Below are 16,566 nucleotides of genomic sequence, written 5' to 3' on the forward strand. Positions count from 1 at the left end.
TTCAAACTGCTGATAAAAGCTTCACAATAATCCACAAGTAATCCTCATGGCTCCAGTCCATCAATTGACATCTTGTGAAACGGCGTGTTATTGTGGAAAACAAATCCATCCTTAAGGAATTTTAACCATTGCTTCTGGCCAAAATACTAGTCAATGACCCAGAAAGAGTCCACCACCTGCTGCCCTCTCACATCAAACCCAACAACATAAATGTTTAGAACCGCTTTGGACTGTTTTCACTTGTAAACAATGCTGGATCTGTGGATATTTCTCTCTTGATTCAGATGAGATGACTTTTTTCACTGGAGAAAGCAATATAATAGATGGAGGACTAAAGATGTTTTAAGTTAAAAGCATCTTAATGAAGGATTTGTTTTTTTTTTACAAACATGCAGCTTTTCACTTCACAAGACATTAACTGATGGACTGGAGTCTTGTGGATTACTTGTGGATTATTGTGATGTTTTTATCAGCTGTTTGGGCTCTCATTCTGACGGCACCCATTCACTGCAGAGTATCTATTGGTAAGCAAGGGATGTAATGCTAAATTTCTTCAAATCTGTTGTGATAAAGAAACAAACTTACAGTAAACATTAGAGCAAACATACTTTAAAGTAACCAATCGGCACAACACATGGATATACTGTCTCCCTCTTCCTCTCTGGCTTGTAAAATTAGTCTTCAAGGTCAGCCCAAGTCTGGCAGCGCTGGTGGACCAGCTTGGCTGAGCTAACAGTGACCTGACTGAGCTGTTCCACCAGTTCCAGTGGTTCTTCAAGTAGAAACTGGGAGAATTATGTGTTCATATTTATTCAACAGCACTGAGACTTTGCACAAACTTGCATGTTACCTTGTTACACTAGTGTGTCCCAATATGTGACTGACTAGTGAAATAGACAAAATGTTGTAGATCTGATGTTGTCAAGATCTCCAAAATGCTTGAAGAGACCCATGAGATTGCTCACACATTTGACATTCTTTACTACTAGGCTCTGGTGTTTGGCATGAAGAAGATATATTAGATGTTCAGCTATAATCGTTTTGACCAATACTGGATGTAGAATGTACCATAAAATGTTTCCAATCTCAGCGGTTTTACTGCTAGGCAAAGGCAACTAGTTGTCCTTGAGGAGAAGACTGACAGAAGAAGCAAAGCAGTTTAGTGGTTTATAAGATTCATAAGGTAGCCTGTTTTTCACTGTTATTTTCATGTTTTAAATGTTTCACAGCATCTTTCACCTCCTGCAATGATTTAGGGAGGACATAAATCACTGCCTTATAAGTTTTATTTCTGTTGGCAGACCATATGCAGCTGTTTCATCATGTGAATAACATACTGCGGTATCCTGTCAGCAGCGCTCTTTGGGATATTCTGCCATTTAGTGATCCAAAGATTTTGTTCCAAGTAAAAGGTTTAGCTTGGAGGACTCCTTCCAACAGCACTTGGGGATTTTAAATGATTTTCTTGTCTTTTAAACATCTTTGATCCTGAACAGCAAGGGGCCAAGGGTAAACGCAATTAATTTGTGTTTACAAAATGAGATGGGATTACCTAACTGTTTGCACAATCAAGCTCCCATTCAATTTTGCCCGCAACACGCTTGTTTTCAATGGTACTGAATTTCAGGTTGAAGTGGTACTGTGGTCCTCTTCAGTCTGGGAATCTTAAGAGGAGAGTCAAGTAAAAACCGATTGAAAGGAAAATAAATAAATAAAATTATTCTTAATGGATAGAGAGAAGCAGCCATGAAATCATGAACAGAAGCCAATCAGCCCATTCAATCTCTTGTGCTTTATGAGCCGTGCAGGTTTTTAGCACTCTGCGCAATGAAGTGGGAGACAATTAGCATGCCAAGCAATTGGATATGAAGTTCTTACACTGCATTTAAGCAGCCAACTCTTTGCTTTAAGGGATTTGGGGTGCTGGTTTGCAGCATAATTTCTTTCAATTGTGTATCAAGTCAACGTACATGCTTGGTTTGGTCATAATTTTCTGCTGCTTGTTAGCTGTCTCTGAGAACCTGAGTGTTTGATTTAGGACCGTCAATTGAATGTGTTAATTTAATTAAATGGATGGATTGCTGTGGACTGCAGGTTTATATTTAATGATATGGAAATAAAACAAAAGCACATTTTTAATGTATGTTCAGTGCTTTTTCACCCTGCTGTCATAACATAATGTTGTAGAATTATCTTAATTTGGGAGCATACATATGTGATTCATTTAGGCTAATTAATAAAAACTCAAATGATTAATTAATCAAAGTATTTTATGTAATAAAATTTTTTTTTTTTTTTACGTTTTTAAGCTCATAATTAAAACATTTAAATATGTATATATTTATTCATTCATTATTCTTACATTTTATTTAATTTCCCTAATTTAAATTTAATTGAAATGTTTTCATACCATTGGTGAATCTGAATCACAGTTCACAGATGCTTATTTATTTAAGAGTGCAGACAAGGACAATTGAATAGTGAACATGACTTTTAAAAAACAACCTGTCTCAGTTTAATGAGACAAATGTGAATCATATCTGATGCAGGGACTTTATAAGATCCTGTCTGGCTCATGTTCCAACCCCCTGACCTCAGCATTAGATGAGAGGATGCTGACTGGGACGCCCTTTGACTTTGACAGCCGAGGATGTGACACCCATATGTGTGCATGGAATAATGCTGACCTACTGGATTTTTTACACACCCAGAGCAGGCATATGTACTATTTTGGGGTAAGTTGTCTATTTATAATTGAGTCTTAAGAGACATGTTGTCATCAGCTGCATAAGAGATTCACTATAGGACAAAACATCAACAAACAGTTCACCCAACAATGAAAATTTGCTGAAAATGTACTCTACCTCAGGCCATTCAATATGTAGTTGTTTTTGTTTATTTATATGTTTTCTTAAAGTGTACTCACCCTTAGGCCATCTGAGTCACTGGTGTATCCTCTGCAGTGAATGGGTGCCGTCAGAATGAGCCAAACAGCTGATAAAAACATCACAATAATCCACAAGTAATCTACACAACTCCAGTCAATCAGTGAACATCTTGTGAGGCAAAACGCTGCATGTTTATAAAAACAAATCCATCAAGATGTTTATAAGATACAAGTTCTCCATAAATATTGATTTCTCCAGTGCAAAAGTAATCTTGTCTCAATCAGGAGAGAAATATACATTGATCATGCATCGTTTAGAAGCCAAAACAGTCCAAAACAAAATATATCTATGGACTTGGATGTAAAAAGAAGAACTTACACTGGAGGAAGTGTTATTATGGATTATGGACTCTGCGATCTACTGGTGAACGAGTGTAAAGCTAAATTTCTCCCAGTCTGTTCTGATGAAGAAATATCTACACCTTCTCTAAGTCTATTTTTAAATTTGTTTGAAATCAGATCAGTATTTTTCTATTAATGTATTGTTTTACTATATATTATTTTTATTATATGTAATTTATTTCATCATGGGCACAGACTAAATCAGTAGGAAATAAACAGAAGTAATGGTTATAGATAGATTTGATGATACGGTTTCTAGATGGAGAGATATGATGAGTCATACATGCTCTGAGCAGAAAGGACCACCAGCCAATTATAATTCTTCACTGGGCGCTTGGCTGCTTAGTGGGCCAAACTATTATTTCCCAGACAGAGAAGAGTGCTCCCAACTGAAATATATGTGGCTTTCAAATTGAATTTGGACACTGACTAAATAAATCCTTTTATCTCCTGTTTATATATCTACAGTATATTATATATATATATAGTATATATATATATATATATATATATATATATATATATATATATATATATATATATATATATATATATATATTGGCCAATTCCAAAAACCATTCTGTTCCAAATGACTGTCAAAATCTCTTTTATTTCAGAAAGATCAGGAACTGATACACTCATGATAGAATTAGAATCACAAAGCTGCTCTGATGTACATCTATTTGGCTAAATTTAGGGTTAATAACAATTGCATCCTGCAATGGATCTGCAAATCAGAAAACATCTGGTTTGTGTACTCTGGGTCTGCACCCCTCTGAGGCAAGTAAGTAAATTTAATATAAAACTGATTTACACTGAGTTTGAAAATTGAGTTTAGATAACAAGGGGCAGAAGGACTGGCTCCTAAATGAAAGAAACCAAGAAACATACAATGGAGTATGTCTGTATAAGAATAATAAGCAAATATATATTCAATTCATATATATATATCATATCATACTAGTAACACCATAACAATATATAGTAACATCATAGGTTCATATTAGAGACAATAGTAACTGCTGGGCACTTCTGGGTACATGTTTATTGTGAGATTTTTGTGTTGTCATAAAAAATATTTGCAAAATATACTTTTTTAAATCTTTTTTTTTTTGCCTTAGTTTTTCTGTAAAATTACCTCTAAGCAACAAAATTTAGGTCAAAGACACCCCTCCACAATTAAAAATTTAGTTTTTTAAAGCTTCACAGTAAATATATTCATGTTTAAGGATATGGTTTATGCAAACCTGATCTCATGAGACCAGGGTCACTTTTTTTTTTTTGTTTGCTCTCCAGAGATGACTAGAGGGGGCCACACTTGTGGAAAACTTTGAATGTGTAACGTGGCAGTCATGGAACACCCTGGAGTTCTGGATGCAAATGCTAGCTTTTTTTTTTTTTTTTAAAGTGTGGTCAGACAGACAGGGTAGATCACCAGCAAACAATAACATCCAAGGATAATCCAAGAGAGAAATCAAACGAATAGGCCATAAGGTCAGGGCAGGCAGCAAACAATCAAAACACGGAAAACAGTCCAAGATTAAACACACGTAGCCAAGGTAAGGAAACAAGGGAACACAGAAACTGGGAAAATATAACAGGCTTACAATCAACAGCGATGTGAGAGTGTGTGTGTACCATTCTTATAGTGAGACTAATGAGGTAATGAGAGACAGGTGACAGCAATTTATGATGAGTGCAAGTGAGTCCGTGCAAAGGATTGTGGGAAATGGAGTCCTGGGTGAATGGTAAAAGTCAGGGATGAAGTGCCCACTGGTGGAGATTATGGGCACTCCAGCTGGTGATCGTGACAGACCACCAGGGCAGAGCAGGTGGAGCTGATGAGAACCGGAGAGGGAGCTGAAGGCCACCAGAGCATGGCAGAAGACCACAGTGATGGGAACAGGCGGGACTGGAACAAAGAACACAGAGAGGTTAACTGCGGCCTCTGCATCTGTAACAGGACCAGCAGACAGTTCAGAAACAGCATCTTTGACCTTAACAGGGTGAGCAGAGAGTTCAGGGGTAGTCCTTTTGACCATGGCTGGACAGTCAGAGAGTGCAGATGCAACCTCTTTGGTCATTACAGGACAAACAGAGGGTTCGGGACCGGCCTTTTTGGCCAAGACAGGACGGTCAGAGAGTTCATAGATAGCCCTTGTGGCCATGGCAGGGCTAGCTAGAAGTTCAATGATGGTCTCCTCGACCAGAACAGGACAAACTAAGAGTTCAGAAATGGTCTCCCTAGCCGTAACAGGACAGGTGAAGAGCTCAGAAGTGGCCTTCATGGCCAGGACAGGCAGAGAGTCCCACAGACAGCCTCCATAGCCATGACAGGACAGGCAGAGATTTTCAGAACCAGTCTTTGAAGCAAGACACGTAGTAAATTTATGTACGGCCTCCTTAGCCATGACATAACAGTCAAAGGGTTCAGAAACTATTTTCTTGGTCATGACAGGGCAAACAGAGAGTTCTTTGGTCAATACAATGCAGACAGAGAGTTCAGAAAATGCCTCCTTGAAACAGGACAGGACATGCACATGAGTGAATTCAGAGGTGGTCTCTGTGACTTCAACAGGAAGGACTGGGAGTTTATGAACATTCTCACAGACTGCAACAGACAGACACAAGTGGTCTCCATGACCGCGTCAGGTCAAACTAAAGCCTGGCTCACACTACAGGATTTTTAGCTCGATTTAGCCCTGATTTCCCTCTGCCGAGAATCGGAGCAAAGATCTTGTCCAGCACCTCGATCGGTCCAGATGCTCGGCGCGGATTATCTGGCAATGTGAAGCATTCACAGATCAAATCTTGCACCTCACGATCTGCTTGCACACAAATCGGGGCAGCCCTGATTAATATTAAACATGTCTGATATTTAGAATTCAAATCGGGATGAATGATGGCTATATGATTACATCAGTACTTTCAGAGCCAATGCGCAAAACTGCAAAACAGCTGATGTATGGCTCCGTTGGATAGTAGAGACAGAGGAAACTGTTTCTTGACATTTTGTAGTAACACAACTGTCTGTATAATGTGTTGAAAATGCATCACAACCGCAAGGAGAAAGAGAAGTGCTGGAGTGAAATTGTCTCAGTTTTGAATGCACCAGGTGAGTGCAGAAAGCTGCTAGCATGCTAGTTAACATATGTTAACATAAATATCAGTGATGATCTGCTGCGTGAGATCACGTGAGGTGCTCCCGCTGGCATGATAATCTGAATGATAACTTTTAGTGTGTGAGGCGCCATGATGTTCAAATCTTGTAGTGTGTGCATGTTTAAGATTTGAGGGAAGATAATCTGCAAAGATTCTCTTATGTGTGTGCTGCAACCAGATTTTTCAAAATCAGTTCTGATTTTATAAAACTCCTGTAGTGTGAACCTGGCTTATGGCCGAGACAGGTTTGACAGGGGATTCACTGACGGTATCCATGACCGTCAGGACAGACAAAGAGTTCATAAATGGACACCCCTGTCTTGAAGGGAGCTGAAGCCAACACCCCCACCGCCTCTGGAGGTTCTGCAGTGGATGCCGTCACCCCTGGAGTTTCTGCAGCATTAGCAACAGGAGATACAACAAACACAGGGAGTTCAGAGACAGCACTTAGGGTCATAACAGAGGCATCAGGAAACAGGGAGAGTTCAAAACTAGTATCCATGTTAGAAACAGGGGCGACAGGGAACACAGAGCGGACTCAAGAGCAGATTCGGGGCATAGGGTGGATTCTGAAACAGATTCTAGGACTAGAGCCATCTTTGTACTGTGCTCAGGAGCTAAAGTCATCACTAGACTACTGTCAGAGGTCAGAGCCATCACGGGACTAAGATCAAGGGTGGAAACAGACATTGTGCTGCGGTCAGGCACTGGAATAATCTCTGGGGTAAACTCAGGAACAGAAACCTTCTCTGGACCTAAACTCAGGATTAGAAGCCATCTCTGGGCAAAACTCGGGATCAGAAGCCCTCTCTGGGCTAAATTTGGGAACTGAAGCCCTCTCTGAGCTAAACCCGGGATCAGAAACCCCCTCTTTGGCTAAAACTCGGGAACTGTGGTGGTGTGTGTAGCCCAAACACATAGAATGGCCATAGCCATTACAGGCAGGATAGAAAGCATTGAGTCTATCTCTGAGACAGATGGCACTGTGACTGGTAAACTCTGACGTTACGAGACTCTGGACAATCAAGACAAGACAAGACTCTAAAGGATCAGTTCTGACGTGATGAGACTCTGAAGGATCAGCTGTGATGTGACGAGGCTCAAGAAGAACAACTGGGATGTGACTATGCTCAGGAAAATCAGCTGTGATTTTGACCTGACTTAGGAAGATCAGCTATGATGTGACTTGACTCTGGACAATATTTGACTTATTTTTTTCCGGAAAGGCCTAGCTGAGCCACTGCAATCTGTCACGCCACTGCACAACCTAAATTGGACTTTGGACATTTATATTGATCTGGCACTGTGATTGAGTGGCTCTGCATTTACCCTGGGTGTGGTGAATGAGGACCGCCACACCACAGCCTTCCACTGTCATGGTTACAAGTCTCATCTTGTCATGGGCCGCGCCATTCCAGAGTCTGTTCATGTCAAGCCTGCCAAGCTAAAGCCTGCTCACATAATTTATGCTACTCAAGGGCCTACTAATGTCAAGTCTGCTATGCCAAGGTTTGCTCACGTCATGCCTCCCAAGCCAGCCCAGAGTCTCTCCACAAGATGGCTGCCAAACCCAGAGACTGTTCGCAAATGTCTGCCAGCCCGGAGACTGTTCCCAAACTAGCTGCCAATGCAGAGACAGGTGACAGCAATTGATGATGAGTGTAGATTAGTCCGGAAAAAGGATTATGGGAAATGGAGTCCTGGGTAAATGGTAAAAGTCAGGGATGGAGTGCCCACTGGTGGAGCTCATGGGCACTCCAGCTGGTGATCGTGACAGAATGTCACATCAAAAATGTGTGTATTTTTGTCTCCTTCCAGGTTACACTAATAAACAGATACAGTTGAACAAACCAGTTAAACATACAAACTACAACCTGAAGCAACTTGAGTCACTATATGTTAACACATGGATAATAATATCTGCCAAACATGATATATTTAGTTGTTTTGAGCAATGTTTATTGCTGTTCATTGAAGGTTGACTATACTATAATTTAAACTTTTAGCCATTGTTATTGCTTCATCTCTGCAGTCTTTGTCAGTCTGTTTAAAAAAAAAATCACCACCTTTCATCAGAACTACCGATGATTTGTTACAGTTTCAAACAGTTACAGTTTACAGTCAAGCTTTTAAGTGTGTGTTGGGGGAAAAATATTCCCGATGTTCTCCTTCATCTAACATGCGTCCTGTTTTTGACCTGCATAAACTGTTGAAAGAATGTCGTTTATATAATATAGTTTCATTTGTTTAATTCTCCGCGCTGAGAACATTACTGTATTTAATGACATTCATATGTATTTCTCATCCAAATCTAAAGCACACTGGCAAGTTTATACAATGAATGAACAGTGCACTTCTGAAACTGCCCAGAACAAACTTTGCAACCAGACTGACGACCAAAATATAAACCATGAGGAGAAGAAGAATATGATTATGTCCTGTTCCCATTCTCATCATAGGCCCAGCGAGGTAGTTCATCAAAGGTATAGTCAAGTATTTTAATGGACTTTCTTATTTGTTTGTTCTTTTTTTTTCTCTGTATAATATATTTGTGTGCAGATAGATGTGGCGTGTCTGTCCTTGTGTTTGGCACACAGAAACACCAGTAGACAGTCACTTGGGTATTTCAAATGGTCTTTTTAAAAAATAGCAGTTTTTGATTTAGAAGTGAAGTAATAGTGTTAGATCCTTATACAGAAACTTACACAATATCAGTCAAAGGTTTGCGGTTTGTAAGGATTGTTTTTTTTTTTATTTTTTTTTTCCTCTCTATGAAAGACGTCTCATGCTCACCAAGAATTTATTTGTTCAAAAATACAGTAAAAAACAATAAATTGTGAAATACTTTTTTACAATTTAAAAATAGCGGCTTTTAATTTTAAATAAAATGTCATGTATTCCTGTGATGACAAAGCTGAACTTTCAGCATTCATTACTCCAGTCTTCAGTGTCACATAATCCTTCAGAAATCATTCTGATATGCTTGATTTGGCTGCTCAAACAATTCCTACTTCAAAACACCTAATAAGAAACACCTCTTATTATATCAATATTGAAAACGGTTGTGCTGCTGTGTAATATGTTTGTAGAAACCATGATTATTATTTCAGGATTCTTTAATGAATAAAAAAGTTTTAAAAAACGAGAGATGTTCAAAAGAACATTTATTTGAAATAGAAATCTTGTGCACACATTTTAAAGGTCTCTTACTGTCAATTTTTTCGATCAGTTTAATGCATCTTTTGGAATAAAAAGATTTTAACGTATTTATTTAGTATTTTACTCATGAATCAACAAGGCAAAAAGATAAGAAGAAACGTTTAGAAAACCGGTTGTTCATGACTGAAAAGCTCTACTGATTTTACTGAGTGAAATCTATTGGCAGGAATAATCTTATAGTACATCCCCAAGACACTTTGCTCTCTAAAGTATTTCATCCAGTCTGTTTTCCCCGTGGTTTTTCATAAATAAGCTCTTTGGGTCCAGTCTCCAGTCCAAGCTGTGAGAGTGGAAGAATAAGAAACAAGCAGGGGGAAGGAAAATGCATGGTGAGTTTTTCGGGAGCTACCTTACTCGGAATTTGCATTATGCCATTTTTACGTTATAAATAACGGTAAAAGTAAATATACAAATAAAACAAAAGTGATTGGTATTTTAAGTTTAAACACACTTTAATTTTCAGGGTAGTATAACATCTGACTAACACCTGAATAAGTGTTAAACTCCCTTCATCGTGGTTTTGTTGTTCATATCTTTTGACAGTTAACAATGGATCAAATTTAGGTAGGAAAAGCTCATGTGATGTCAAAACCAGCTATAAAAAATGTTTTGTACATTTCAGAGCTTTGGTTTGCTTTAACAGCTTTCTTTCCCTTCATTCATTCATATCTTGTAGCATCTATTAAAATGAATGGCTGAGTGAAAATCTGGTATGGTCATGAAAAGACCCTTTTCGCGAAAATCTTGTACATATTATCAGAACATCAGGGCACAAGATGTGAACTAGATTTACCCCACGCTCCCCCTAATATCTTCTCCTGCTCTCTCTCTCTCCCTCACTCTCCTGACCACAAAAGAAAGAAATCATTGAGTTTCTGCCTTTTTTATAAACACTCCCTCTCCTTCCAGTAGTCTCCAAATAGGGGACACAGATTTTCAGGTTCCCCAAACTTTGTTGGAAAGAAGTGAAGAGAAGTCTAAGGCAGGCTTGCTTATGTGTTGCTCCACTTCTCTGCTTCGGAATGGCAGAGCAAAGAACAGTGCTTTGAACATTTTGACCAGACACATGGCTCTACATTTGTGACATGGCAGAAGATTCTGGTGAGTTCTGTCAGTTTTTTTGGCTTGGGCATCTTATTTTATTCATGTTTCTACTTTTGTTTGAAAAAACAAGACCCGTCTTGATTAATATAGCAGATCTATTTAAATGCATTTTGTCTGCATTCATGGTCTAAACTCGCCACTGATTTGAGTGCATGACTCATTACTGTAGTGATTGGTGTAAATATATCTTCTGACAATTCTTTTAATTATAGGAATATCACCTTACATTTCATAATATGCCAGCGATAATGTTTAAGGACACACAACACTCAACCTTTAACCACAACTACACTTTCTTTTTTGCTGCACGTGAAATTCTCTTTACTGTAAAGTAAGACTAAATTAAACCCAAAACTGGAACAGCGACGGTACTTTCCATTCAAAAAGACTTGTTGGCCTATTTGTGTAGTCTTCCCAATATTGCAAAATGTGTTCTGAAGATTGTGTTTCAGAATAAGAGTGAACCTCTTATGTTCCAGACACTTGGCATTATTACTGAAGGTTAATCGTGACTTTTTATTTGGGGATAGGCAGACTTTGTTATCATAAAAATGATACTGCATTTCCTCAGCTTTGAATTGGTTTGGCATGTATTTTTAGAAATGACACAGTGCTACTAAAAAGGTGCCTGAAGGAAACATAAAGGTCAAAAGTGCTGTTTGAATGGGCTTTTATGGTTCCAATAATATCATTTATGTGTCTAAAAGGTTTAATTGTTTTCTCCGTTGTAAAACATTACGAGCTCTGGATTGGCAGTGTTGTGAGGGATCAAAATGGAGCGACTAATTAAATCAAGACTTTTGTGCCATTGTTCATTTACAATGTTGACCAGTAAATCTAAAAATAATATTTGCATATGACGGCCTTTTGCTCTGCTTGGTTAAGGAACAATATGCATCATTCCTACACATGAAATTTCATTATTTGTTTTTCTCATCTCAGTACATTTGACACTTTCAGACTTAATTAAAAAAAATAAAACACCTTGCAAGAACATTTCAGTATTTAATTTTAACTGTGAAAAAAAAGATAATAATAAAAGAGATTCATTCATTTTCCCTCAAAGTGCTTCAGGACTAAGTGAGAAATAAATCACTGCTTTCATCATTGCATGCACAGCAGAGCAGAAGTTCATTACAGGTTGTGGCCGGTCTGTTGAGTTACAGATATTATCCTTCCTCCATGAAGCACAAATGTCAATCAGCAAGCATGAACTACAAATTACTGCTGTAGAGAGGCAAAGATGCTCTTGATGGTATACATTAAATAGTTCTTTACTAAAAGAGCTTTGATTGTGATTGATAGTGTCTTTGTTTTTGTTTTTGTTTTTTTATTATTTTAAAAATACCTACAGATATGACAGGTAAAAAAAAAACTGAATGCAACCCCACAGGTCAAACCTTTAAAAAAGATGACTTCAATAAACCAACAGATTTGATATTCTACTACACTACATCAAAAATATAAATACATAAGCAGAAAAAATTCAATTTTCATGCTGCCCAAAACAATGCACGGGAAGATTTTTTTTAGGCAAAGCGTGCTGAAACTACCACAGAATCCAAAAGTGCTCACACTGTGGCAAAAGAGCAGCCATCCCTCCCTCGAAGACAGATATCGCATTTCACATTTCCAGATGTTGAGGGAGTGTTGGGACACCCTGGAGTAAGACAGGGACATTGAAAGAGACTGTGTGAGTTGAGTCAGAGAGCAGGAGATAGAAAAAAAAACTGAAAAAAAAAAAAAAAAAAAAAAAAAAAAAAAAAAAAAAAAAAAAAAAAAAAAAAAAAAAAAAAAAAAAAAAAAAAAGAGAAAAAACTTTTATTAAAAAAACATCCTTAAAAGGGATAGTTCAAAATTTTTTTTTCCCCAAAAAGGAAAATTCTGTCATTAATTATTTTTCACCCTCATGGTCGTTCCAAACCCGTAAGACCGCATCTTCGGAACACAAATCAAGATATTTTTGATGCATTCTGAGAGCTCTTTGACACTCCCCATAGACAGCAAAAGGTACTACCAAAAAAAAAAAAAACGATCAAGGTCCAGAAACGTAGTTCAAACGCAATTTTACAAAGCTACAAGAATACTTTTTGTGCACAAAAATAACAACTTTGTTCAACAATTCCTCTCCTCCTCATCCAGGTCTGCAGTGGGTTTGCCTCCATTTTGGGGAGTACATTCTTGTAGCTTTGTAAAATTACGGTTTGAACTTCTGATGTCACATGGACTATTTTACTGATGTTCCTTACTAAGTTTTTCTGGACCTTGATTGTGGTAGTACACTTGCTGTCTATGGGAGGGTCAAAGATCTCTCGGAATGTATCAAAAACATCCTAATTTGTGTTCCGAAGATAAACGAAGGTCTTACGGGTTTGGAACAACTTGAGGGTGGGTAATTAATGACATAATTTTCTTTTTTGGGTGAACTATCTCTTTAAAGCAACCTAACATGCAAAAATTAATTTTTTTCTTTGCCCATTAAAAAATAAAACTTCCTTGCCTCTTTTTTTCAAGAACACACAAACTTCTCTACAAATTGTTATGCATCAAAACAGGAAAAACTCTAATTTCTCAAAAACTAAATTTTTCAGTTTATCTTTTTGTCATATTTATTTTTATTATTCGACATAAAAAATTTATAGATTGAATATTTATAGAACCAATTAAAACACTTAGGAACGTCCAAGAATAATCCAAGATGACGCTTTTCACCCCAAGGGCACTATGCAGAAACTGTAAAAAAGGAAAGAGTCTTAAAGCCTGTGTGATTGTATTATCTAAGATGGGGCTCACACTTTTTCTTTGAAAGAGTGAAAAAAGAGAGAGAGAGGAGTGGAGGGCACTCATCCTTGTACATGGAAGACTAAACAAACAGCCTCCCCTTCTAGAGAGGTCATGTGCTACACCTCAGGGGCCCTCACATAAATGAATGTGCTCACTACACACACCAGCAGGAAGCCCCCCCTCCACATGCTCCCGGAAAAACCCTGTAAAAGTCTACTGCTTCATTTAGCATTCACAGTACAGTTGGCAGACAGTATAGTTTCACAAATACAGCAACTTCTTTCATCCTCTGACCTCTCATTATCTTTCATGTTTTACAGGAAGTTTCAGGAAATTACTGGAAGATATGTGTATTTTCTTGATTAGTTTTATTCAGTTTGGTACAGTATCTAGAGAATAACATATAACACAATATATGTTATAAACTCACAATTCTGTGAAGAAAAGTCCCAATTGTGGGATATTCACACTGAAAAGAAAAGTTGTGAGATATAAACTAACAACTGCAATAACAAATAATTCAAAACTGAGAAATAAAAAGTTGCAATTACCAGTTATATATATTTTATTGCATGGTGGAAACAAAAGTTTATATCTTAACATTTTTTTAGTCTGTGGTGGAAAAAGGCTAATGTACCCTTAAACATTGATAATATGAAATGCTTCATGAGCAGCAAATCAGTATATTAGAATGATTTCTGAAAGTTCATGTGATATTGAAGACTGGCTGCTAATTTGTCATCACATGAATAGTTCACATTTTTAAAATATATTAAAATAAAAAAAAAATTGTAATATATATATATATATATATATATAATATATATATATATATATATATATATATATATATATATATATATATATATATATATATATATATATATATATATATATATATATATATTTTTTTTTTTTTTTTTTGCATTTTTTATCAAATACATGTGGCCTTGATGAGCATGAGAGCCTCTCAAAAACATAAGGAAAAAAAAAAGAACTTACCGACTCCAAATTTTTTAACAATACTGAATAATAGTTTCCATTGAAGAAAAGTTTTGGACTGTTCTCAGATCAAACCATTACTTAAGCATCTGTTTATTTCTTCACAGATGAGGTCAGAGCTTTGCAACAGTGGTGATTGTGTGGAAAAGCTGTGTCCAGCTTTGAGGGGCTCAAGAGGGACCTCCCATTTGTCATTGCTTGGGTTCTCCATCCCAGCTCACAGAGGTTCCTCCCTCTTCTGGGTCATGATGAGGCTTCACTCTACGCTGGGCACTTGGCTCTTCACACTCCTAGTGATGCCAGTCTACTGCCAGAGTGGTGATAATGGAGAGTGGGGATCAGGTGACGTCTCTGGGACTGTGGTCACTGGCAACTCCTCCACTTCAATCTTCCATGCAGTGGGGGATGAGCCAGACAGGACCAGGCCAGTTTTTCAGAGCCTGTCAGAGACAGAAGGCGGTGACTGTTATGTCAACTTTCACACCAGCCAAGTCATGTCAAGGCGCTTACGAGCTTTCAGAGAGGAAGTTGTTTATCTAAAGGCCCTTCAACATGGGAACCAGGCAGTGATGGAGAATCTGGTCCAGTTTGTTGGAGCAGAGATGGGAGATCAACGCTACGAGGAGGTGATCCAAGAGAACATTGTTGGTATCAGAGAGGATCACATGAGCTGTGAGAGCGTGGTGACAAAAGCAGCAGAGGAGCTGGAGAGTCAGCTGGAGGGAGATGCTCAATCCACTTTGGCTGGAATTCAGAAGTGAGATGAGTTGAATCATAATAAGACAGTCATATGCTCTTGTCTTCGACAATTTAAGATGCTAAGGCAACAAACCTGAATGATAAAAAGGAGGGAGGAAAGTCTAACACGTGCAAAATATTTAGTATCAAAATTGTACAATTTGCTGTTTACACATGAGAAATGGTGATGGAAGATCAGAGGTGAAAATGTCTAAATACATACTGTGCATCACAAATAAATAAATAAATAAAACTACAGAATTGCATTAATTTGACCAAAATTACAGTTCAAACTGTAATGTTATGAAACATTATTACAGTTTAAAATAACTGTTTTCTATTTGAATATATTTTAAAATGTAATTTATTCCTGTGATGTGAATACTGTCTCCAGTCTTCAGTGTCACATGATCGTTCAGGAAACCATTCTCATATGCTGATTTGCTGCTCAAGAATAATTTCTTATTATTATCAATGTTGAAAATGTTGTGCTGCTTAAAATTTTTGTGAAAGCATTTTTTTAGGATTCCTTGATGAATAGAAAATCTAAAAGAAAATAATTTTTGTAAAAAAGAAATCTATTACTGTCACTTTTATAAATTAAATTGCTTTGCTGAAATTCCTATATATAATTAGTTTAATGTATATATTATTTAATTTATTTATTACATTTTTTTTTATTTTATTTTTTGTATTTTATTTTTATTTCCCAATATATAGAGAGTTCATTTATAGACCTTAAAAGGTTAGTTCACCCAAAAAATGAAAATTAGCCCATAAATTACTCACCCTCAAGGCATCCTAGGTGTATATGGGCGTTCTTCTTTCAGAACAAATCCAGTCTGAGTTATATAAAAAAATTGTCTTTGATCTTTCAAGCTGTTTAATGTCACTAAACAGCTGTGTTGCAGTGCATCAGTCCAAAAGAAGTGAAATAAAAAGTGCCCATCCATTAAAAAAAAAGAAAAAAAAAGAAAAATATCCTTATTCAAAACGTAATAATCACTTTAATGTAGCTTGTGCTAACAGTTGTACATGGAAGCAGCTCCGGGCTGATGACGTATGAGGTCGTTGTGCTCACTGTGGTACATGGAAGCAGCTCCGGGCTGATGACGTATGAGGTCGAGTAATAAGTGGTTTATTTATGAGTAATAAATGTAGCAATAGTCTCCTCTTGGCTTATATCGCAATCCTCCTTCGACATTCTCCTTTACAAATCCTCATTTTGTACTTCTAATTAGTGACCGTTGTTTTGTTTTGATCTCTCC

General features: G+C 37.3%; 1 protein-coding gene across 1 annotated transcript; it reads left to right on the plus strand.

Moving 5' to 3' along the window:
- Positions 1–8,008: 8,008 nt before the first annotated feature.
- On the plus strand, positions 8,009–15,591 carry LOC122140987. The gene is made up of 4 exons (XM_042746554.1): positions 8,009–8,090; positions 9,938–9,999; positions 10,700–10,771; positions 14,668–15,591. The coding sequence occupies exons 1-4, from the start codon at positions 8,009–8,011 to the stop codon at positions 15,319–15,321; spliced, it is 870 nt and encodes a 289-aa protein (XP_042602488.1). The 3' UTR covers positions 15,322–15,591.
- Positions 15,592–16,566: the final 975 nt, after the last annotated feature.

The sequence above is a fragment of the Cyprinus carpio genome, chromosome B20 (assembly GCF_018340385.1).
Source record: "Cyprinus carpio isolate SPL01 chromosome B20, ASM1834038v1, whole genome shotgun sequence".
Taxonomy (NCBI): domain Eukaryota; kingdom Metazoa; phylum Chordata; class Actinopteri; order Cypriniformes; family Cyprinidae; genus Cyprinus; species Cyprinus carpio.